The 25,385-nt window shown below is 40.4% G+C and overlaps 1 protein-coding gene across 1 annotated transcript in view; it reads right to left on the reverse strand.

Moving 5' to 3' along the window:
- GLG1 (golgi glycoprotein 1) overlaps positions 1-25,385 on the reverse strand; it is an 80,627-nt gene that overhangs the window by 37,997 nt on the left and 17,245 nt on the right. Inside the window, exons 2-3 of the mRNA XM_079315894.1 lie at positions 5,513-5,545; positions 2,742-2,828 (exon numbers count right to left, since the gene is read on the reverse strand). Coding sequence (XP_079172020.1) covers positions 2,742-2,828; positions 5,513-5,545 — 120 coding nt within the window. The remainder of the gene's footprint in view (positions 1-2,741; positions 2,829-5,512; positions 5,546-25,385) is intronic.

Consider the following 25,385-nt stretch of genomic DNA (forward strand, 5'->3'; position numbering starts at 1 on the left):
GCAGGCAGTTTTGACAGTGTCTTTCCAAAGGAAGGGAAAAACATGGTTACTTATCAGTTAAGGATGGTCCCTGGAGGAATCTTTCAACAGGAGCACTGCAATGCCTCACTCCAAGGAGCACTAAGACCACACAACTCGTTAATCCTGGCAAGCCCACGCTGAAACACTTGCCCAGGTCTGGTGACCCCTGCTCAGGACTATGCTGAAAACTGCAGTCACAGTGCTGCAGGAAGAAGCCCTGGCAGGCAGACACTAAAGTTCAGTGCTGACAGGTTTGCAAGGAATAGATACATGGGCTGACTTGATTGCATCAAAGATTTGTCCCTGTAAAAATACTGAAGGGCTCATCAATCTCAAGGAAGATCTATGGCAATCAATAATTCTGGCAGTTTCAGATAACAAGCAAGGGCAGTGCTAAGGGAACAGGCAGGAAACCATTTTATCAGTTCTCAAATACCAAGTTGGAATATTTATAATGGAAATTTTAAAAAATAGAGAGCTGTCTCTAGTAAGATATATTCTAATTCAAACAAGAATAACTCAGGGCACCCTGTGACAGACACACAGGTCAGACTAGATGAATAAAACACATCTCTGCCTCAGCTTATGAGGCCATTGCTTTCTGTGTGATAAATAAAACATTCAGCATTTTAAACATCATTATTTGAAGGCAGATTTTGGCTGGTGACACATTTTATATTTAATCTAAATAGCTACTAGAAAAACAGTTACTAAAATCAATGTAATTATTACAGATAAGGTGTAAAATACATTTTGAAGTGAGAACACATAGCATTGTTGCATGGTGAACAGGACAGAGTTGAACAAGTGCTCTCTGAGGAAGCTGCATCTTTGGTTTGGCCCTACTTCAGCTCAAATACTGTGAGCCAAACCAGCACACAACAGCAACATGCTGTTTTTGGAAGAGCCTGGCTTTGGAAACAGCCCCAGAGCTCCATGGCCTGAGCCACTGAACTGCAGAAAAGACCAAGCAAAAATATTATTGCCAGGCCACTTCTGAAGCAACCACTGTTATCTGGTAGCCAACTGTAATTCTAGGTTAAAACTCTTGTTAGAGCTTATAAAAGCCACAACAGTTGAGAAGAAAATAAATTGGAATTTAAAACTGTATTTAGCTGATAAAATTATATGTGCGCTTTTCAGAACATACCCATACCCAGTTGGGTCAGTCACCCTTTCCCAAATGACTTTTTCTAGGAATTCCTCTGCTAGTTCTATTTTGTTCTTAGTGCAAAGCAATACTTTAAACAGAGCTAATTCATCCAAAAAGTCACTTACACTTGTTAGTGGCAATTTCAGGAAAATATGAAGAGGTTAATACTGTATGGGAGGGAGTATATGCCCAGTGTGTATCTGTTTTTAAAGAGTTTTGTAAAAGTACCATTAAAAAATATATGTGGAATGGTGTATGCACCTGCCTCAGTACTGAACACCAGAAGATCACACATGAGATTACTGTTTCTTATCTAACCTTTTTCTTTAACTAGAAATCACTCTGTAGAAACCACTCACCAAATGGCCAAATTCTAAAATTATGTACACTCTTCCCACTGTTTTTTAAACATAATATCCCAGATTTACAGGGCATCATTTACAGCAATGCCAGACTGCCACTGTATAAAAATGGTAATTAAACAGACTATTAAAAGAGCATTTTCAAGAATGCCTTGGTCGTAAAAATTCTGCAGCAGCCATATGACATAAACCAGAAAAACATGATCTTTCCTATGATCACAAGAAGGTGGGATTCAACAGATTTGGCAGTGTTTGCTTTTGAGAGTTATCAAACTCCAACTACAACACAATCCTTTGATGCAAGCTGTCTTCCACTGTTTCATTTTCTACCATTCTTTTAATAAGCTGGGGTTTTTTTATATCTCTCCTTACACTAAACATCTTACACCAGAGCAGGCTACATGTTTTTTTAAAAGGCAAGTTTATGGCTAGGTCACATTTTATTGGGGGATATACAAACAATGTTTCTGAGAACATGGCTTAGTGACTGAATTAAGTCAGCTGAAGTCTGTACAGCTGCAGAGAGCCTTGGTTCCTCTGCTTCCCTGAAGTCTAGCTGAAAACCACCACAAGCAGGGGAAGAGACCTCAGCTCAGCTAGCTCCTGCATTAGCACACAGCCTCAAGAGCTCAAGCATGAACACAAGGAAAGAAGTGATTGATCAAGTCATCCTAGAAGCTGGACCAAGGTGAGTGGATGCCTGAGATACAGAACATTAACTTCTAGTGCAACCTAAAAAGAGAAAGTTCCTAACATAGGCTCCTTGGAGTAACTCCTTTGAAACCTGAAAAAACCCCTCAAGCTGATTACCATTTGATGTCTGTGTGCTTATCCCTTCTGCTAGCAAGACACAGTCCAAAACCAGCCTTATGTTAAATTCAGCAGAACCCCTGCTCCAACAACACTCTTATAAATGTCAAACACATGACAAAGAGGGGACAAATCCAATTCACAGCTGATTTCTGACAAAAGGTCTGGTAGGAGCTCATGGGCTGTTAGTTCAGCATTTCTTCTTCCCATCCCTTTGCCCGGTACCACTAAGGAACCTGGCTTCTTCAGCAAGGAGATGGAATTAATTACAGGTACAAATTTGGTATATGATACTAGAGCTTCCCCACCTCACTGTTCACACATCAATTCTCTATCACAAAGAAACAGAAAAGCCTCAGTGCCACAAGAGCAGCCATGCTTTCCTCCTGGCTTACCTCAGCAATAGTGGACTTGCAGACTTCTCTGGCCACGGATTCAAACTTTGGATCTGTAGTCAGGTTCAGCTTGTAGTTCCACAAGAGCTATAGAGAAAGCATTTGTAGAAAGGGAGTTTAACAGCTTTCCATGGAGAATAACAAATATTTTGCTTCAGAAAACAATGAAACATCATTTATACCCAATCTCTATCATCATCCTTCTACAGTGAAATGATCAATAATAAATCTCCTTGACAACAATTTTGTCCCCTCATTTCTGCAATAATTTTCTCATATTGAACAAACTCAGGCTGTCAGAAATATCTGCAAGGTCATGAGTTGACTCATTAAAAGCAAAGACAATAAATGAAGATTATTTCATAACTGAAAGGATAAAACAATGAAAGCTTTAACTTGCTACCTGCTGCATACTTAGCAACACCTTTAGCCCACCACACCTTTGTGTGCCATGGTGTGTCTGCCTGATGCAAGTGAACTGAACAAATGAAATCCTCAATATGAGCAGATGTCATGCTGAAAACCTCATAAAAAACCTAGCAAAAAAAGGCAGGAGACAAAGCAGCTTGATCCTTCTGTGAGGGCCATGACCAGACAACTTTTTGGATGCAGGTATATTTCAAACCTACAGGAGGTTCTCTCTTGCTAAGCAAAACGATACATTAGAGCTTAGACTGCAAAAATGCCTCTGGTAAGGACAACTGTTCTTCCAGGAGTCAGCAATGAGCTCATGAAGGAGCCTCAATGCAAAGGGCCATTGTGCAAGAATCAGTCTTGAGCAAGTCACACCCTGTAGATACATACACACATCCCAGATGTCCTCCTGAGGCACCATAAAGTGAGAATACAGAGTAGGGTCTCGAAACCTTAACAAAATAACAGCTGAAGTGTTGCCTGATTGCTCTATTAGCTCATCTGTTTTTCCAGGAACTTAAGTTGAATTTAAACACTTTTCATTAACTTAAAGACTAAGAAGCTTTAAAAATAATTTTAAAAAACTCTGCCTTTGTGACATATTAATACTAAAGAGATAAAATTTGGTCAAACTTATAATTCAATGTTTCAATTGTACACAAAACACTGGGAAAATAATTACATGCTCTACATAAGATTCACATCTGCTCCAGGAGGGTGGAAGCACAGAGAGAACCAAAATCAGCATATCTGCACTATCTTCCACACCTCTTACGGTTTTGGAGCTGTGAAAAGTTAAAAAAGGAGCTGATGGGAAACCAGGGTATTACAGATGAAGCAAACATGAGGTTTAACAGGTAAAAGTGAATGAATAGGGAACCTGTCCTTGCAAAGAAGGTTATAGGTCCCTCCCAGGCAGAGCTGGAAGTACATGAATGAGGACACAGGATGAAAATACATCTCTGCATTTGTAATCTCACACTTTGGAGAGTCTTAAAATCAGACAGTCTCCAAATGAACCTTCCTACAAACAGAAAGAAGGTTAAACTTGCAGCTTAAAACTCCTGATTTTAGCACTAGCAGTATTTTCCAGGGGATGATCAGCAGTTGTACAGCAGAGAGAGGCAAAGAAAACATTTGGATATGAGAGACTGCCTATTGTGGTCTAATTTTTTATCACCTCCCTTCACTTTTTTGCCTGGGAAAATGAGACTTAGCCCACAGTTCCTATTTGTGAATGGCTTCCATAATCCAAATCCTCCCAGCATTTGCCTTGAAGCAGAGATGGCATCACTTAATCCAGCAGAAGAAAGATTCAACTTCGATTTCTAGAATTCTCAATTTTTTCTTCATTCAGGTAATTTTTGCTGGCACATTTAAATGTCAGGCAGATACAATTTAATTAGTAGAGTTTTCTCTTTTTCAAAAAGACTTGAACAGAAATATATTGTGCCCTTCATCTGATCCAACCCTGCACAACAGAAAATTACAGCTGCCAACGAAGTCAGGCAGTGCTAAAGGTTAATTTATAAACACAGTTGGAAATTACTAGTTGTACAGCATGGCTGGGTTTCATCTCTGGAATATATCTTCCAATAATAAAGCAAAATACAGCTTCTCAAGCATCCAAAATCAAGACTGTCACTGAGGCATGCACTTGTCTGTCTGTGTTCAGGGCTAACCAAGCAATTAAGGATCTTGATATGGTTTACGCTGACAGAATAGAAATGAGAAAAAACGAAAGAAACCTAACACCAACCTCAGCAATGAATTTCTCTCTTGGTTTTTTTTTTTTTTTTTTTGAGAGTCTTGGGATTTGAAGAGGCAGCTTGACAGCCCAAAAACTGGCTAATAGTTTGCTCACTCTTAAACACAGTGGTGAGAGGAAATCTGTTCCAAAACCAGCCAAGTGTCTCAAGCTGCCTCTAAATATCACACCCCCACAGCATTTTCCAAGGAGTCTAAGAATTTAGCAGCTGTGAAAGTAATACAGAAGGTGTCAACAGCTGAAATTAAGAGTTTAAATTCAGTACTGCTCACATCTTTCCCAAAAGGAACACATCACATTTCTCCCAGTAACTCACGGGAACCACCCCCAATTATAAAACAGGAAAGATGTCTGCTATCCTCCCCTAATACACAAGTACAGTTTGTAAAGTTCTTAAAAATGCTCCACTCTAAAGTATCCAGTAAGACCAATGTGGTTATACTGGGTTAGAAGACCAGTACAGAAACCAAAATGTGTCTTGATTATTAGGCTTTGCAAAGTACCAAACTATGCAAAATACCTCAGGTTCACAAGGGATAGGAGGTGCAAATACCATAGCTAGAGAGTGAATAAACAAAACAATACTTACATGATTGCAGTCTGAAGAAATTTCATTATCTGGCTGAAAGGAGAAAGAAAAGGAGTGTCAGTTTACTACCAATGTGATTTAACAGAGACAAGTCTAAACTTTTGAAACTAAAATACTGTCGATTTTTTTCCACTGTAATAAACTACTTTACATAATTGACAGAAAACTTTAAAATCTGTATCACAAGAGTGATGATACCTAATTACCAAAAACTGAACAGGTACCTTAGACACTGTGCTGTATTCAGAGAACAAACAGCACAAGAGCAGCAGCATTTATGCAGACACTGCAAAAACATAATGAATGCACTGGCAGGTGCCACAATTGCCCAAACTAAGAAGGCAAAAAACCTTGTGGGAAGGCAAAGACGTAGGAGCAGAATTTTAAAGAAAAATTAGTTTGGTGCATACAACTCAAGGAGAATGGTAGGTCTTGCTTCCCTCCCCCAGACTGAAATGTTCATATTCCCCATTTGAGAAGTAACATCTTGTCTTTCAGTTGTATATAAAAGGGCTGGTTCAAAGCAGCCCCAAGATTTATACTGTCAACTTTGAAAAACTGGTGACATCCAATATTCATACATCATTTCAAAATATTCACTATATTCTCTTGGGGAGTTCCTTTGGAAAGAACTCTGAGTGCAAACCATTCTCCTTTCAGCCTGAGTAGCTTTCAGTGAAGAGTTCCTTGAAGAAAGTTCATCATACAAACTCCTATCTCCTCTCCACAGCAGAACAGCACAAAGGCAGGACAAAATCACCTGGCTGTCACACCCACAGAAAAATCAACCCTGACTCACAAAGTCTCTGCTTCTACTGATACTTAAGATGCCAGACACGCTTTAAGAGCAGCAAGACACAAAACCACTCTAAACTTAAACACATCATTGACACTAAGATGTCAGACCTCAGGGATCTGACATAAGAAAACCAGCATTTCAGCAGTTTTGGAAGCAAGCAGAGCTTTTCAGTGCAAGCATTTGCTGCTGCACAATCTGCTACACCAACACTTGTACCATTAGTGATTTGGGAAACATGAACACAAGTTTATGAGGAAAAAAAGCAAGCCTGGAAAACATTTCCAAGCTCTTAATTACAGCTATTATTAACTAAAGCACTTTTATTTTTTTATAGTATTTTTTTAAGTGGCAGAAATCACCTCTCCACTTTGAACATAAAAAATGGTACCTGAAGGATTACTGTAATTAATTGCAGTTTGGTCAGACTGACATGATTTAAAACTGCATCTCCCAAAGTAAGTATAAATTTGAAAATTTGTGTATGAACTTTTTTGTTTTTTTAAAAGACTAGCAGATGTCTGCTCGCTATCTTCAGACTCCAAAACTGATTCTTTCAACTGAAAACTAAGATGCCACCCAAATTATTCCATTTTACAGCAGTCTCCAAAACCAACAGGACTGTGACTTACAAAGTGTACTTTCCTCAATTTTCTGCTCCTTATCCCACATCCTTCAGCAGGCGAATGTTTTAGACTACTTTCAAAAGCTGGGAGGCAGAGTACCCCCACTGAAATTTCTGCCTCAGTCTTTGACTCAAGGATAGTTTCTTTATAAAAATATATAGGCTATCACTGCAATTCAGCTATAGAGAACAGGACTTCCTAACACATTTGCAGGCAGGAGAATTTGTAAGGGTCAGAGAGCACTCCCACAAAAACCCTTCAGGGTCACTTCAATTATTTTTGCATCCTCCAACCTGGTAACCCTTGCTTCAGATACACCAAAGATTAAAGCTCAGGGTTTTTGCTGGAAAGATGAGCCCAAAAAGATAACATACTGGTTCTCACTGATTTGAGAAGCTTAAACAAGCTTTTCTTGAAATACACAACAATAAAATGCTACACACTGAAATACCAGACTGCCCTGTGCTCTGTAGCAAACTTCAGCTCTGTGAAATGAAATCTAGTCTTACTCTTCTGAGAAGAGCAATGGAATTTAAATGGGACCTTAACTGAGCTTTAGTACTGCACTCATTTACAGCTCAGTACTTAAATATGCAAAGTATATTATCTAGCCAATAATCTTTTCAATGTGGAATAAGATGAAGCCCTGCTAGCTAAGATCTGTGATCCTTCTTCCCTCTTACTACTGGAAGTATTGGAGAGGTGGGTTCAGCAATGCTGACCTGCTTCTCCCTATTTTATTGAAGCAACATGAGAAAAACAATCATTTTAGCTTCTGTCTGATAAACTGAACGGTTGAGTTTGAAGAAGGAGAAGAAAAATATTCCCAGTGCAACCCACAGGTTCTGCCTTGTTAGTGCCTGTGGCCCTCTGCTAAATCCACCCAACAAACCTTCCAAACAAGCAGTTTCAGAACTATAAGCAGTAAGAGTCATGAAAGAATAATAAGTTTCAAATTACCACTAAGGGAAGTTGAAGAGCAAGAAAAGCTGCATTGTGTCAGTCCCACATGGTGAGCTTGTGGAACACGGATGCTCAGAAGACCCCCAGGGCAAGGGGAAGGAAGAGAGCAGCCTAGACCAGCACCACATGCTAGTCAAGGCATTTCAGGAGAGAAAGCTGATGGCAAGGACATTCCACTGATAAGCAAGAGAGAAGGACTCCTCTTATATCTCAAGGATTAAAAATAGCCTTTACAGAAAATGTGCATGCCTCTGGGCTCACAGAAGCTTTTGCTGTTTAGCAGCTTCAGTGGGAATATATTGCCTCCCTTTACAGTTCTCTAAAAAGTTCTCCTAACTCCTTCATGCACTAACACTCACATTCCAGAGGATGAACACCACTTCCTACCTCCCTGGGAAAGCAGAGTTTAGAACAAGTACCACATAAAAGAAAACCTGAACAGAAAAAGCATTTTCTTCCATACAACCACAAACAACAGCCACAAATCACACTGCATTAGTGCTATGAACTCAACAGAAAAATTTAAAGGTTTGTGTGAAGTCCTGGCACCACCAGACTGAAGTAATCAACACCATCGTGTTTAAAAGTATCTTTCCCCATCCACTAGATCTCAACTCACTGAAGTAAACCATGACAATCATCCATCCCTTTCTAAATCCCTCTGCTTTGGCAGCAGTATAAAACTAGGTCAAACTTATACAGCAAGTGAGCAGCCCACCACCACTACCCAGGCCCAAAGGGCCACAAAGGGCTGGTGCTTCAGAAGCAGTAATGGACCATCATCACACTGGGACCCACAGGAACAGGCAATGGTGACTGAGGCAGTGTCATGCATCACCATCCAGCACACAGCACACTGCCTGGGTGCAGTTACAGCCTCTCCCTCAGCGACAGTCAGAGCCCCTCCCAGCTGGGCACACAAAACACACTTGAGTTGGTCTTACTGCATCACATACTAAGGAAAAATAATTCACACCACAGGGTTTTGAGAAGCAAGCTAAGTATTCTCATCAACTGATGTGGACAAGAATTGTGAGGCTGGTTGCCCAAAAAAGCTGAGGATGACCTGTCCCTGGAAGTGCTCAAGCCCAGGTTGGATGAGGCTTGGAACAACTTGGCCAAGTGGAAGGTGTCCCCTTGCCATGACAGGAGGTTGGAATGAGATGACTTTTAATGTCCCTTCCAACCCAAGCTGTTCTATAGTTCTGTGGAAGTCAAGGTCTCTTGTGAAAACACTGCATTTTAAATCTCTGGCATTAAGATTCCTTTGCTTCCTTGCAAAAGTCATGCAAATGAAAGAGTGAAGTCCATTGCCCAAGTGCCTTAATTCCCAGAATTCAATCCCTCCTGAGAGCAGAAGATGGGATAACTGCAGAAATTCCTACTATTCTTAGGGGGATGATGCCAGACATTTCCACTATTCTTCCAAGGCAAGAATAGCAACGAACTTGTTGAGAAGCAAGAACTAGGAACATCCCAAATACTAACTATGGATAATCTTCAGACATTGAAGACAATGTCTCTGGACCTGCTCAGGCAAAAGCCATCAAGAACCAACATGGAGCAAAACAGCAACATAAAAAGTCAACTGGCTTGTGGATGTAAAGAACCCAGCAGATGTTCTCTTCCTAAACTTAGGAAGATTGCAAAAACCTCTAACAAGTAAATTAGGAAAAAATGTTAATGAAAGCAGCTACATTCCTATGAAAGAGAGGGTAGACAGAAGTCCAGCCACACTGCAGGTGTCCCCCAGTTTACTGCACTGTCACACAGTCAGCTATACTGCAGAGGATGCACACAGACACAGTACAGGCAGCTCATGCTGTGGTTTTTTCACTTTGATCTAAATTTACATTTATCACCAGGATCTGTAGAGAAATGGTAGAGTGGGCCTGCTGACCTAGAAGCATCTAAGGAGGAGGCCAGCGAGCTGATAAAGAGACAAGTGGCTTCTTAGCTGTGTCCTTCCCACAGACAGCAGCCACCTCTTTGCACCAAACACACCCAGCCAGGACAGCAAACACAATAAAGTGATTCAGTCCTCAGGTATCAATCTAGGTAGAGCTGCTGGACAGCTGGAAACAGCACAGGCCAAATGCAGGGTGGGGATCAAGGTGGGGACCTGGTGGAGCCACCCTCCTGCAAGTCTGATCCCTTTCCAATGCAACCACTAAAAAATACTCTGCAGAAGAATTTCTGGAATCATGAGGAGATAGAGTAGTCTAGGCAAGAATCAACACAGCTTTTGTAAAAGAAAAACCACACTTCACACAACCACCCATGCTTCAAACCTACTGAAACATCCTGGAGTTCTGAGCCAAGGAGCATATGGCTACAGTAAACCGTTTTCACACATCCTGAAATCCTGAAAAAGTCATGTGTGATAGGGAAGTTAAAATCAGTGATAATTTAAGTTCAAAACAGATGAGAAGATGTCGTAACTTAATTACACATTTAGTGAGCAATGAAAGTTAAACTTGTTAAGCCAAGCTTGAAATATTCTCTAATGCCAGTGAACTCTTAGTACTAAAAACAAACCCCATGTTGTCATGTCAGCAAGAAAAACTTTATATTTACCATCCATGCTTTGAAAAGAGCTACTTTAAAGCATGGTAACTGTGGATGTCATGCACCAAAGTTGTAAGTTCCTAGCTTCCATATACATTGCTTATTTAATATAAATAATTTTTCCCAGTTACAAACAGAGCTAAAGTCTGCAATGCAGCAAATCATTTAACCAGATAATTATGTCCACATTGGTTAGGTGTTCCTAGTTTATGCAAATGTATTAGTTCAATTTATACAAAAACAAAAAATCACTGCCAAAACATACACAGAACTTTGTGTACAAAAATTAAACTATCAGGACTAGCAGCAATTTCTCCAGTCAGATGGCACACACACAGCACAAGCGGCACATCACCCCAAACATCAAATTCTGCTACTTTTTAAAACTGTTTTAAATTAATTCTACATTCCACAAGCTTTTCCACCTTTCCTGAGATTTTATATTCTCCAGGGTTATGACACTATTAAGGTTAAGTACACTTATTCAGAAAAGATAGCTCAAAGCCACGTCAAAAAACTCCAGCACAACATGTGTGTCCTTCTGGCTCAGCAGCCACATAAAGAGCAGACAAGGATGAAGCTTGCATTGTCCCCTGGTACTTTGAGGATTCATTGTTCAGTATCTGCTTCAAATACCAAGAAAGCTCAGCAAGTCCTACTCTTTCTGTTGTGGCTTTGATAGAAGTCAAAAGTGGTTTTGCTTGTTTCAGATTTGACATTAAGCAAGGTCTTCAGCAGGCTGTGCACCTTTCCTGCACAGCAGAGACCCCTCCCTGGGCAAATACCAAGGGCAGAAAAAGCACAGAAAATGTTCAAGTTTCAATTCCAGTGCATCAGAAGTGACCATACACCAAGGTCAAGTATCTTTGCTGGCTTTTACCAGCAAATCACTTTCTCTGAGCTGGTGTTCCCACCCGTGCAAAGCTGCAGGGTGGGTGCTCAGAGGCTGCACAGCTGCTCCATGCTGGAAGTGCCACAGCCTTCTCACACAAGCTATTCTTGTCCCTGTTGCTTGCTTCTGTCTCCCTGCATTGGGAACTCTAAAGCCCCTAAACCCTCTCAGCCTTTCTCCTTTCAATGCAGATCCACACATCAGAGCATATTTCAATACTCAGCACAATCAAAGCAAATTTGCCCCAGATGTTTGGTTGTTCCTCTCTTAGCCTCCTCTCTTCCTCCTCTCCAAGGCTTTCCAGGCAGTTTCAATGAGTTGTGGAACAAGACAGACCTTGAAATTATGGGTTTGCCACCTAAGTTTGGCAGCACTGTTACCAGATATAATGTTTCCCACAACACTCCTCCACAACAGAGCTCTGCTGCTAAGCATAGTACCGACACTGAGCTGCAGATCCTGCCAGGAGGTTTCAGGATTTGCTCCTGGAAAGCTCTCTCATAATGCCAGCAAAAAGCTTCAGACCAGAAAAAAAAAAAACAAAGGCATGCAAGGATGCTGGTAGAGTCACAGCAGAGGATAAAAGGAGAAGGGAAGAAAAGCTGTTATGCCACAAACGGAGGTGATGGGGAGACTGCTGTTTTCCTCACTCCTGTAATTGACTCGAGTCCATTGCATCATCCAAAACTCAGCAAATACACAGAAAACAGTCATTTTAGAGTTTTCTGACAGGTTAGTACAAATGGGCTTGTGGAAGAGTTCCACCAGCACCAGTGAGTTTACTGGGAACACACTGGCATTTCCACCTGCAGCATTAAACAGTCCACAAGCTATGCTGAGACAACTTTAGTTTCAAACTACTCCTCTGGATGTCATCTTGCCTTAACCCCAACCAGAAACATCCCAGATAAACTTTAGAGCATTCCAGTAAAAAGGCAAAATCAATAGCATGAGTACTGGCAGTACTGCACAGCATCCACTGGTGATGCAGAGAACAAATGAGCCAGGAAAGAAACTGAGGTCTCAAAAAATAATTCCAGTACAACAGCTAATAAAGAGCTTTTATCAAATACATCCATAATCTCTTTGTAAGTCAAATTCTATGATTTATTCTTAATATGGAGACTTGACATCTTTTGACACTATTTACCCTATAGTACCCCAAATTGAACTTTATGGACAGCTTCAAAAAAGCCACTAGGAGTTCACAAGAGATACTCAGTTTTACACAAAATAAAAGGCTGTTGTACATGGAGTGGTAAAGCTTCTGTCTCCTAAGAAAAATGCTGTTTTAACCATGCTTTGTTCTTCAGAGAATCATGTTTTGGCTGCACATGGCCTGGAACCAGAGAAATGCTTTGTAAATTAGCTCTGCACAGGAGCTAAGAAAACAGTTCACACAAAAAGCTCCATGTACCAAAGCAGAGAGCTGCAGGTTTCAGAGCAAATCCTGCTACTCATCACCAGTGAAGGGAGTGCTGTGCTGCAGAGCAAAGCCAAGAAGCACCAACATCCCCCCTTGCTGGCAGCTCCATTACACCATCACTGCTGGAGAGCACCTCTAACCAGTACAGGCTCCCCTGCCAAGGGCTATTGCTTCATTCAACAGTGAACAATGCTCTAAACACCCCACCAGCCAATATTCATACTTGTCTTTGTTATTCAATATGCGGGCTCATGACCACAATTTTCCACACTGAAAGCCATACAGTGATCCCAAGGATCCCTCCCCAGGAGCATTTTCCTCCCCCTCTTCCAGCAAGGCACATGTGTCCCATCAATCAGGCTCCCATCCTCACCAAGGCACAATAAACATCTCCTGCCCGTGCTCAGGGGCATGAGCAGCACTGCTTTAATCCTAACGATTTACATTCATGCATTCCACCTCCAAACCAAAATAAAACCAGCATCCAAACAGGTGGGAAGCAGACTCTGCTATTTTTAACTCCCGCCAGCTATTCTGTTTAGAGGCAATAAAAATCAAATACCTCAGAGAAGCCACTTCAGCCTTAACCACAAACCACAAGAAGAACAATTTTATTTTGAAGTCTTCCCTTCTTCCTTCAGGACAGTGGTGAGAGGCACAATTACATTTAACATCACTACTTCCAAAACATGATGGATATTACATTACACACGGATGAACAGGCCTGTAGAGGTTCTTACACAACACCCAGCACTAGTCCTTGGCTGTCACAAGAATAGGTCTATATTAATCTTTTGGATGGTGTATGGTGCCCAGAATTCCCATGAAATATTCAACATCTGTTTTGTTATCTGGCAATGCCAACAAGAGAGGCAGAATGTGCCAAGGGATGCCACACAGCAGCTTCTCAGTGTTATTACCCTGCAAGAGATTGACTGAAAATACAAAATCTCCTGGATCCTGTCTGTAATATGAAATGTGATGGAGAGGTCTCCCTCAAAAGGAAGAGCACCCTGAGTACAGCCAGTGTTGAGGCACTCCTAACAGCTGGATTTGAAATATAACACTGGAATTTTCTTCAGAAGATCTGATCTGCTGGGGTCCAGCAGATCACTCACTTCTTCACTGCAGTGAGAAGTAGGTGAAGAACAAGAGTCCTGAGTAGGGAAACTCCCTGCTGTTTGTTTCAGTTCTTCTCTCACTTAAGCACTAACTACAATCACCAACTTCATCATCCCCTATATGTGTCAATTTGATCACAGTACTATTCAAACATGAAAAAAATCAATGACAAATGCTCAACAGCCAGGGCCAGCCACCACCATTCCTGAGCCAGGTCCATCCTTTCTCTGTTACAACACTCACAGGCTCACTGGGAAAGCCTTAGGTAACTGCAGAGCTGCTGAGAAAATCCAATGGCAACTTGAGGCTCCCCAAGGCTATGGTGGCAGCAATGAAAACACTGATAGGATATGGCCCAATGCAATTTCTTTATGTCAAATTTAACATGGGAGCTGAGAAGAGCCATGTCAAGTCAAAAGCCACACAAGCTCTTGACTTGACACCATTAAAAACCGCCAGAAGCCAGGATTTTAAAATGCTTTAAGAGACCATCCCATTCCAGGAAAAAGCCAGACTTGCTATCTTATTCCTTCTCCAATTCTTCCAAAGAAACTTCTCAATTGAAAACTTTCTGGTTATTCAAAAGAAAGCAGTCCATTAAACTAGAGAGGCCAATATAAATTCACTTAAGGAAAAACTCTGCACTTGCACACAGTGGGAATAAACAAATAAGCACAAAGGGCTAAGATGTATTAAGGTCCACAGCACAGCCCACAACAGCAACTTGTGAGCAGCATCACTCTGCAACAGAATGAGGACACTGCCTCAGCAGTCCAGAGGATTTCTCCAACCCTGGATGAATTTCCCCCATGAGATCTGTTTTGCTGGATGCTCACCATCCTGAACTCAGCAGGAAAGATCTGGAGACTATTTTTAGGGAGTCCTAGAAAGAGCACAATGCCCCGCTCCCATTTTAAGTTCCTCCCATACAGGAAAGGCTGCCCATGAGATGCACACCCAAATAAACCCTGCTCATTATGCTACCCTGCACTGCAGAAGGCAGTACTGAGCTGTGCTTCCCATATAATAGCTGAAAACAACTTACCATCATTTTAAGTCCTTTATAAAAAAAAATTATAAGGCACTCAACAGAAGCTTCTGAAATTCTCTTTAGGGCAGCCAGGCAGAATATATCCTGTTGTACCCATAATTTAACAGCTCTAGTTACCATTTTTGCCATTGTCCTCAATAATATGAAATTTAGATAAATGTATTCTGGATCAGGTAAAAACACTGATCAGGATAAGCCAACTGAAGCCTTAGTCACAGAGAGGTACCTACCACCTCCCTATGACCAAGAAACAGAAGAAATTCAAGGAAGCTATAAGTAACCAGAATTTGAGTCCTTTCTGCTCACACTGGAGAACCAAAACAACCATCAAGTCCATGTGAAGGATGGTACCATCAATTGACTAGACTGGGCAAGGTATACCAAATTCAAAATTCATGAGGACACTGGAGAACTGCTCTGTGACAAGGGACTCACAGAGGGTGCTTCTGCTCTTGAAGCCATAAATTCACCTCTTGGGAACCTGCTGACACTTCCAGGGCAACCCTTCTGCTCCGTGAGCTCATTGCCAGCTTCTGACAAATGAGCCCTTTCCACAGGTGCAGACAAAATAGATTTTCAATTACAACTGCATTCACATCACTGCCTTGAAGATGAGGCTCTGAACAGGAATTGAGAAAAAAGAGTAATTTTATCTAATAGTTAAGAAATTTTTTTAAAAAATTAAAAATCCTTGTTCTCAAGTCTCAAAGGTCACAATGACCAGGAAAGCTAGATGGATGTATTAAGCATTTTTCCATGTAAAACAACTATTCTGATCCAGTATTTGAGTACTTTAGTTCTACTTCAACAATAGTCATCTTCCGCATTTTAATTAAGTTTCCCATTTTCTATCCAAAAGCAGCTTAATGCATGGAGAAGTAATTCAGTAGATAATGGCATGCCATTTTTAAACATTATTAAAAAAAGATAGAAACATTAACATGCAAGCATTTAAATAATTACAGATCATATCAATTTAGTCAGGAAACACACCAAGCTTAGCAATAAAAGCTAAGATTAGCTGCAAAATAATATCACCAAACTAGAAAGCTCTAGAAAGATTACTAGAGTGTTCAAGCAAGACTGAAATTATTCAAATCTAAGCTTCTTGCTTATTTAAATCAATCTGCCTGGGAGCCACACAAATTGTTGTGGTAAATTGATTTCCCTAGTGTCTGGTTCTCCTTTCGAAAGAGCCATGACAAGAAAAAGACCAGAAAGACAAGATGAAACCAGCTGATTCACAACATCATTAGGCATTCTGCATTCAGACAGATTATACATCACAACATTAGACCAAGTTATAAATGTCTTGGCGAGTGAAGGCGGCCGCGCTCAGTGACTCACAGCAGGGCTGCCAGGTGCACTGCTCAGGCACAGACTTCAGCACCAGCACCAAACCAGAAATGCCATCTTTCTTCTTGAAGACTCCAGCAGTGCTACATGGCTAATGCACTTCATTTTACTTTACTACCCCATTTCTGCTGAATTTCAGCAACACACACTTAGATTTTATCTGAAACAATTTTCAGCAAACCTGCTGTGTTAATGCCTTCACTGATGTGAAAAATATAGTAGTGCTTCATTCCTTCTTGGCCAAAAGGTAGAGCATGACACTCAAAAGGAGTCTTACTGAAAACTCAAATAAATGCTAATAGCATTTACCTAAAGAATTGCATTGATATTAATAGCAACTTGTTTTGAAGCTGGACAGAAAAGCAAGATAAAAAAAAAAAAACAACAACCCAAACCCTTAAGTGGAATCACACAGCAGTTCCAAGATTCAACCACTGCTCCAAGATAACCTTTTCTTCACCAAGAAAAGCAATTTGAGCTTTTTTTCAAGATGAAGTTTTTGTGCACACCTAATGAAAGCGATTGCTGTGTGTTCATTTCCCACAGGGCAGACACATTTCATATAAAAAGAGTTATCCAGAAGCATTTACTATACACATCTGCACCAATAAGGAAATGAGTCATCAACCCAGTGGCAGGCCTGATTCATAGCACAGGGTGCACTTTGGCTATTTAGGAATCTGTGTATGGAATACAGGAAAATATGGAAAGGCAGATGCAAGCCACGACTCATTTTAACAGTCTACTTTTGAAATGCCAACTAAATGTATTTTTTTCCCCACCTTTGCTTGGGTATAATTTCCTCAAAAGCACAGGACCAGCATGGTGCTGCACACGCTGCAGAACTTTTCACCTGGATGAATCATAATATTTTCTTTATATAACTGGAAGAAAAGCAAACCCTGGATAAAATCGCTTGGATTTTTTTCAACAGAAAAACGAACATGAATAAGTCTTTACAGCCAGTGCTAAGGCAAGGTTTCCATGGGATTAGTAACAAACTACCAAATAAAAATTCTGCTTGACTTCAGAATATGCAAACAAAATCCCTGTTACAAAACCAAATCAAGTACCTATCTTCAGCTCACTACATGGAATAAAGGATAAAATTAAAGAAAATTGTACATAAATCTTATTTAAATCATTGCAGTTCCTCACAAAGTTAGATACACATTTAAGTTGTTAACCTTGTTCCTAGAAGAAGCCCCGAGCACTGATCTGTAGCACACTTCCCTACAGGTACTGGTCTACTCTGCCATAGAAGCTTGGATTTTAATGTATTTTGTGGTTTTGAGAGCTCCTTTCCAAAAAGCACTAGGATTTTTCAGCTTGAACTGCTCAGCTCAATAGTTAGATAAAGCCATAAAACCAAGCACTTTGCTTGAAAATTCTGAACTGTAATGGTAATTCAAGGGATTTAAAATGATACCATGGTAAGCAGCCAGGTCAGTAACAGCTTCCCACAAGCCAAACAAAGAAATTATAGCTGACTAGCTTTGCACAGATGAGAAAAAAAAAGAAAAAAAGAAAAAAAAAGCCACGTTTGATGCTGTATTTTAGAAGTGAGCTTGAAGTAGAAAAATGTCTTACTGGGATGCAGGAGAGCCAGACACTTGCCTGCAAATCCTCCCAGTTACTGTTTCCATAACTCCTACTTTAAAAGCTATGAATAAAGACAAGCTGCAATTAAAAAGACTGAGCACACCTACAGCTTTTCTGCTAATAACGACAGAGAGAAAATACTGGGGGAGAGAGGCAGAGGAGAGAACAGCAATAAGCTTGTCACTGACACAGCTCTGTACCAACACACAGCACAACACTCTGCACAGGACCACCACCAACATCACTGCTGAACAACTCTCACCTGTCAAAACATGGGAATTAAATCAACAATTCAACTGCTCCAGAAACAGCTGGTTATTCTCTCTCACCATTATTTCTGACAAACAATAAAATCAATTACAAGGCTCAGGAATAAAGACCTAAAATCTGGGGCAGGCTGGAAGAGCTGCAGGCGAGTACTCAGGCAGTACTACACTGTCTACTTGCTATAAAAGAATTTTTTATTCTGTCTAAAAGAGAACTTCAAAGTTTAAGCATTCAATCAGCAACAATTACCACTTGATAGAAAACACTTCATTCTAGTCTCTGGTCAATGGTGATGGTTTCAATAGCCACATACTATTAAACTACTTGAAGATACACACTCAAGCAAGGTACACAATTTCTGAAGCTTGGTGGTGGCTGAAGAAATAAACAGGGCTGCAAGCCTCTGATCTCTAAAGGCAGAGAAATGCCCAACAGGCAATACTGAATTTTCAGGATTAGTTCCAGTATGCTGATGGTAAAGCCCTGACAATCCTCACTGAAGAGCCTGGTAATGTGGGAAAATTATTTTGTCCTAACCAATAAGCAGAATAAAGATGTTTCCCCAAGAGATAATGCTGGAGAATGGGACTTCAAGAATTTGATCTGTTCTTATACAAGTGGCACACATAGCTGATATGGTTTGCATGTACACAAAAAAGCAGTGGCATACTTCTGGGGACATTCAGGGGAAGAGGTGACAGCAGTACCCTCAGGTAAGTAGTTTTCCACTCCATGTGAGCCTTCAAATCCCTTACCTGCAAATTCCTATCCACATGGTAAGAAAAAAAATAAATATTGGGATAGCACAACTTTCAGAGCAAGGTGAGATCTGAATGCTGTAAGCACAGGCTGATATTGCTACCAAAACCACCTGTTTTGGTCTCCTGAGATGTCTTTAAATAGCCTTGAGGAGTTCCTCATTCAGGGTGAGAATCAACCCTGATACCTGAAAAACCTTGTCAATCTCAAAGCAAAATAAAACTTGAAAATGTATCCATCAGATTACCAATGAATTTATCTCTGTATTTTAGGATTATGACACAACAGAGTAGAGGATGGACATACAATTGTTCTAAGGCAGTTTTTAAGGAGAGATAAACCCCAGAACACTGGAGGTATGACATTTATCAAACAGATCTCCTTCAGGAAGAAGTCAGATGTTTCTGAATGACATCAAGAAGAAGGAGCATCCCTGATATATGTGTATGAAGAAATCATACCTGGCACAGTAAGAACAGATACTACCTCTTAGGAGACACTTATAATTTTACTGTTATATTTTTAATGAAAATTATATCTTAGCAAAAACTATATTCTAAAAGTGAGCATTCAACAGTCCAATGGAATCACTTGGGTAAGAATCCCAATGTGACACAACAAGAGTTTGAGGCATGTAAAAAAAAACAAGAGCAGATGGTGAAGGAATTCAAGAGCAAAATCTTCTCCAGCACCTATTCAGCATGCAGAGACAATCCTTAGGGGTTTTCCAATCTCTCCAGTAATTACGAATTTATCACACAAAATCTTAAACAAACTACATTTGAGCTCAGATAGCACAACAAGGAAGAGATATGACTTACATAGTGAGAGCAAGATCACAGAATCATAGAATAGTCTGGGCTTGTAAAGGTCATTTAAAGATTTTTCTTTTCCTTTGCATGCATTTTTATCAGCTGCATTTTAAAATATGCAGCTCATGGTGAGTGCCAGGCTTGGCATCAACACACGTGGTTCAGTGCTCTTTGCCCAGACTAGAGCACATTACCTCCATCCTCTCTGCCCTCCAAAACAAGAAGCAAGGACAGAAAAGCCTTAGAGCAAATTAAGAACTGCCATGATCAGACAATTTTCATTTAATCACAACTCAAGCATTCCAAAAGTAACATTTTCAGGCTTCCCAAAGCCTGCAAAATTGAATTTAGGAGATTGAGGTTTACATTTCTGGCTATCACGTAGCATCTACCAGATTACCTGAGGCAACCAGATTAACAAGGATATTTTTATAATGGATAATCAAGGAAATTACCAAACCAGTCTAAACACTCAGGTCAAGAAGAGAATATTGTGAAATAACTTTAAGTTTCATCTATTAATGCCCAAGAAATGATCTTTTTTTCCCAGACCAACCTCAAAACAAATTCAAAATAAAACACTCAAGAGTATTACACAACTAAGGTGGTACAACTGCTTGGCAGAGCACTTGACAAGCTGATCATCTCCACACATCTCAATTTCCTGAAGCACTGACATCCCAGTGTCACCCACATCTGGCAAGCAGCAACAGAAGGTTCACACTGCACAGAGGTGCAATACAATTAAATGTCCATCTAACCCTGTCCAGTGACACAGAGCTCTCCACTGTGTATGTGTGACAAAGCAAAAGGTCTCTGGTGCTTTACACATACCTAAGAGAAGACTGTCAGAACTCAGGGAACTAATTAATAGTTGGAGAATTATACCATGCAGCAGTTGGCGAGGAGGATCCAAAAAATCCTCAAACCACCTCCTTGCTTCTCCTTACAAACTTCTGTAAGGAGTTTTCTGCTGGTTTACTGCTTTCCACCGAGGTGAGTGCACACACAACAGCCTCCAGGGTCAGTGCTGCTGGGGGAAAGGATGACACAGCACAAGAGCAGTATTAACTTGGATCAGCCTGAGCCATCATGAACCTGCTCCCTTCAAACACAATACCCAGGCCAAGCTCAACCCAAAAGCAGGCTAGAATCGAGCAAGAAAAACCTCTTTATTATCTATCACAAGTCCTGGGAGCAGCTCTTAAAAAACCCTAAAAAACCAAAGGCAAATACCTGCAAGGAAGTTACAGGCTGACAGAACAGCTTGTCTGACTCTTAACAGAGTAATTTTTATAAATAATAAAAAAAGGCCCAGTGTGCCAGAGTGACTGCCAATTCTTCAGGCAAATTGGATGAGAAATGAGAGTGAACTGTAGATTAATGTGTCTCAGGACTCACTCTGAAGTCTTCACTGTACTGCACACACCTCCCTGTGCTAAATGCACTGTGTGGCAAAAAAGCTGGTTTGTTCCTCACCAGTTATATTTCTGATTACATTTTAGGACACAAGAATTGCAAACCCAACATTTTGCAGCAACCACCAAGTTACCAGAAACATGCAGCAACCACAAGGGAGCCCATACACCAAATTCAACTTAAACCACTGCCAGAAAAGGCTGCTCCACTCTGAGCTCCCAGGCTTGTTACCACAAGTACTAGATCTGTAGTTTCCCACATATTCACACATTTGCAAGTAGTTTAAGATATCTGAGGCTTTGGCTCATTGCAACTTGCAAAGCTGCTTCCCTGAGTACAAGCAATGCTACCCTGTTGCAGAAACTACTTCCTCAAGTAACCAGTTATTACAGCAGAAGAAGACAACAGCCAACAGAAAACCAAACTGCTCCACTTGTTCTTGCAACACAAAATTGGGAAGACAACGAATGACTGAAACATATCTTTTTCTGTCATGCTTTCTAGTGCTCTGTCCTTTACTGATCCCAGCCCTCCCATTCCTAGTGAAATGCAGAACAAGGATAACCTGATGAACGTGCAACTGGCAGTAGGCAAATGAGAGTTCTGCAACTCCATAAATAAAAATCACTTCTGGAAACCAAGATTAATTGTGGCTTGTTTTCGGAAAGAGGGAGGTGGATGCAAGATGCTTAGCCTGGTCTAAGGGGAAATACTAGCTGTTATTTTTAACTGAGCAAGTTATCACAAGTACTCAGTTCAACTTCAAAACCAAAGGATGAGATTCAGCATGAAAGTATCACACATCTAGAATAGGAAATTTCCCTACAAAACCAATTGCACAGACTTGGCACTAAATTTGCTGACTTTTTTGATTAGGACACCCTCTAAAACACCCAGGTAGTTTCCCACACATTTCTGGAAGCATGCCTCCTTCAATGACTATGCAGCAGGAAACCTTGTCAGGACAAGTGAGATCCTACTAATGCAGGTGGGGCTCACCACTGGAAGCCAGTTCTTACTGCCCTTTGAGATAAGCAAATCGCAGTTAAATCCACCAATTATTTGAACTGAAGACTTGATCCCTCTTCCTCATCTTCTATTTAAAGTTTCAGTGGAAGCAGGATTAGCAGAGTGAGGCTTTGCACTGCAAAGACAGGAGAGCCAGAAAAGGTGCACGGTGCTCAGGCTTTACACAGCAGCACCACAGTACAAAGTGCCCACAGGCGGTTTGCTGAAATGCTTTAATGCCTCTCAGGCAGATTTTATTCTTCTGAAAAAAGAATAGTCTAGGCAAGAGCACCTGTGAATTAAAAAGTCATTCATGCTGGTTTTTTCAGAATTATTTGCAATTAGGCTCATTAATAGCCTCCATGCTAATCTGAGCTACAATTTTTTTACAAAAGTGGTTTTGTTACTACTTTGCCCCACCTTGTCAGTACAAAATTTCAGATAAATCCACTTTCAAACACCTTTACTGGTGCAATTTAATGATAGGATGGGGCAGATTAGGACTGACTACACACACTCCCACTGTTTCTGCCAGAGCCAGCTCACAGGAGACAGGATGACAACCTGCCTTGCAAGAATTCAGAGAGCTGAGTCTGCAACGAAAACATTTGGTTATTAACTCTTTGAACAAACTTGCACAACTAAAAGTGACTTTTCCTCCACTTAAAAACAGACAAATTTTGTTGACAGTTTGACGCTTCAACATAACTCTTTTACAAAGCTTAAGTTTTAGCTGCATTTTGATGAAGAAAAGGAGTTTTAAGCACTTTTATCCTTCCTTTTTTTCCACTAGAAATTTGCTCAATTTGCACAAAAGGTTTCTCTCTCAGCACTAGAAACAAGCTGTGATGCAAAAATCAAGTGGAGTTTTATTGTACTGTATACAGCTTGTGCCAAAATGTGTTACTAAATCAGCTGTTACAATCATTGATAGTAGGTAATGTTGGCACAAAAATGCTGAAGAGGAAAAATAAGAAGTTTTGTGGCATGAAAATAAGCAGATGCTTCAAGGACAAAGGTACAATCCCACTTTTGACCAGATCTTTACTAAATTAATCATCTCTACCTGTTAGATCAAAGTCACTTTCTGAATATAAAATCATACAGCTGCATTTAATGAAAACCCAAATTTTAAGTGATGACAAGCACTAATAAATATGCTAATTTCTTCATTTAGCTGGCACTTGTAACACTAGTACAAAGAAGTAAGTTATTTCATGAAACACTGCAAGTCCTCTGGGGAAATAACTGAAGTAGCTCATCTTGACTGTTTTCACAAGAGCCAGTTTTGGTGAACCAGGGCTGGAAGTGCACTCAAATGACTCCCTGTGTGAGGCAATAAGCATCAACATCACAAAATTAAAACCTGTTCTCTTTAAAGTGAGACAAAGGAGCCGTTTGACAGCAGGTTGCAGTAGCTCTTTCTCCAGAGGGAACTGCTTTGCAGGCAGCAGCAAACACAAGGCAGACAGACAGTGCTGGAGCTTTAACAGATGCCAGGGATTTCCCAGCCTAACGCATATTAGCACTTTGTATTTGCAATCCTGATTTCCAACACCAAGCAGTTAATTTGCATGTTAATTAGAAACAGGTCACCAGAAAATTGCACCAGACAACCTTTCTGTATTGACTAGAAAGGACAAGAACACATTTTCATAAAGTCTATCCTTCTTTTAAGGACATTTTCCCATCAGAAGTTCACAGTATATCAGGGTGCTCCTTTCATTGACTGAGCATCCATTCCAATACATGCCTATCTCAGATCTGGAAAAACTAAAACTGATTTAATATGACATCTTATGAGACATGCAAAACAAATACCCAAGTCTGTGCAATGCTAGAGAAAATAATGGTAAATTAGTCTAATCAGAAAGCCTTCATTTACCACAGTACAAAATTAAACAGAGTAAGCCTGGAAGAAAAGCATTGTTAGAGTATGCCAGAGAGAAAGCTTAGCAACTGGTTAAGTCTGCACATTCATCCAGTTCTGCTCAGCAGCCACATTCACTGGCAGTGGCAGGATTAAAAAGACAGGAGGCAGAAAGGAAAGAAGGTGTTATGGACACTAACTTCCTAGAAACACACTCTACAGCATCCTCTCTCTTTGAACCTTCTTTTAGATGCTAATACTTAGAATATTATGCTTAAATCAAATGCCCCTTCAGCTTTGTTGTAGAGGTGCTATGTTGCCAAGCCTAATAAAAAACTGAATTACTGTGCCTGTTTGTCATACATTAGACTCCCTGGCACCTCAGCTTCTGAGAAATCATTTAATTTTCTCCAGAACTTCCAAGGCTGATCACTTGACATTATCAGACAATAACTTTCAAATTATGTCAAAACAGACAGCAATACTACTACAAGGCTCTACTTCATTTTAACACTACGCTGTATCTTCAATTTTCAGGATATCCATAAGTTGATGGACTTGAATAAAGACTTCCAGATGCTGAGGTCCAGGTACAACTTTTGTGCTTCTAAGTGTTTAAGACTCATCTAAGAAGTCTTGCCCAGCTCCTTGACCATCTTGCCTGTGGGGCTCTGGATGCTTCTCTGGAGACTGAACATGTTGGAAATCCAAGCAGACACCAAATTGCACAGAGAGAAAATCCTTCAGCTTGGATTGGGATCTACACTAGGAATTCACTGCAGTAAAACTACAGAATGGATTTGTCTATTCTCAAAAGATTTGTTGGTATACTTGAAGGCTTTGATGGATCACAGCTGTACAGCAGCTTCTTTGCCATTAGAACATCCAGGAGAATTGAGGTAAAAAGGGTATTAACAAAAAAAAAAAAAAAAAAAAAAAAAAAAAAAAAAAACAAAAAACCCAAAAAAACAAATCAGTAAACCCAGCAGTTAGAAGCCCTGTTTCTACCTGACCCTCACCTTCTAGCTGGAGACTGACAGGATAGCAGGAAACAATCACTGTGATTACAATCATTTATTGAGGCTGTTCAGTAAAGGTGCCATAAAGGCCACAAGCCAGATTGGTTTTGAATTGCATGAGCACAGAAGGCCCTGAAGAGTGGTAATTGCTAAAGAATTGTTAAACTTCTGCATACAAGGGAAGACATCTTCTGGATAAGGTTAGATCTTGTCCTTTCATATCCAACACTGAATGAAAGGTTTCACTCCAGGTGATATCCCATGCCCACCCTGTCTTTTAATATCACTGCCTTAGGTCATTTTTACTATGGGAATGT

The sequence above is a fragment of the Erithacus rubecula genome, assembly GCF_903797595.1.
Source record: "Erithacus rubecula genome assembly, chromosome: 12".
Taxonomy (NCBI): Eukaryota; Metazoa; Chordata; class Aves; order Passeriformes; family Muscicapidae; genus Erithacus; species Erithacus rubecula.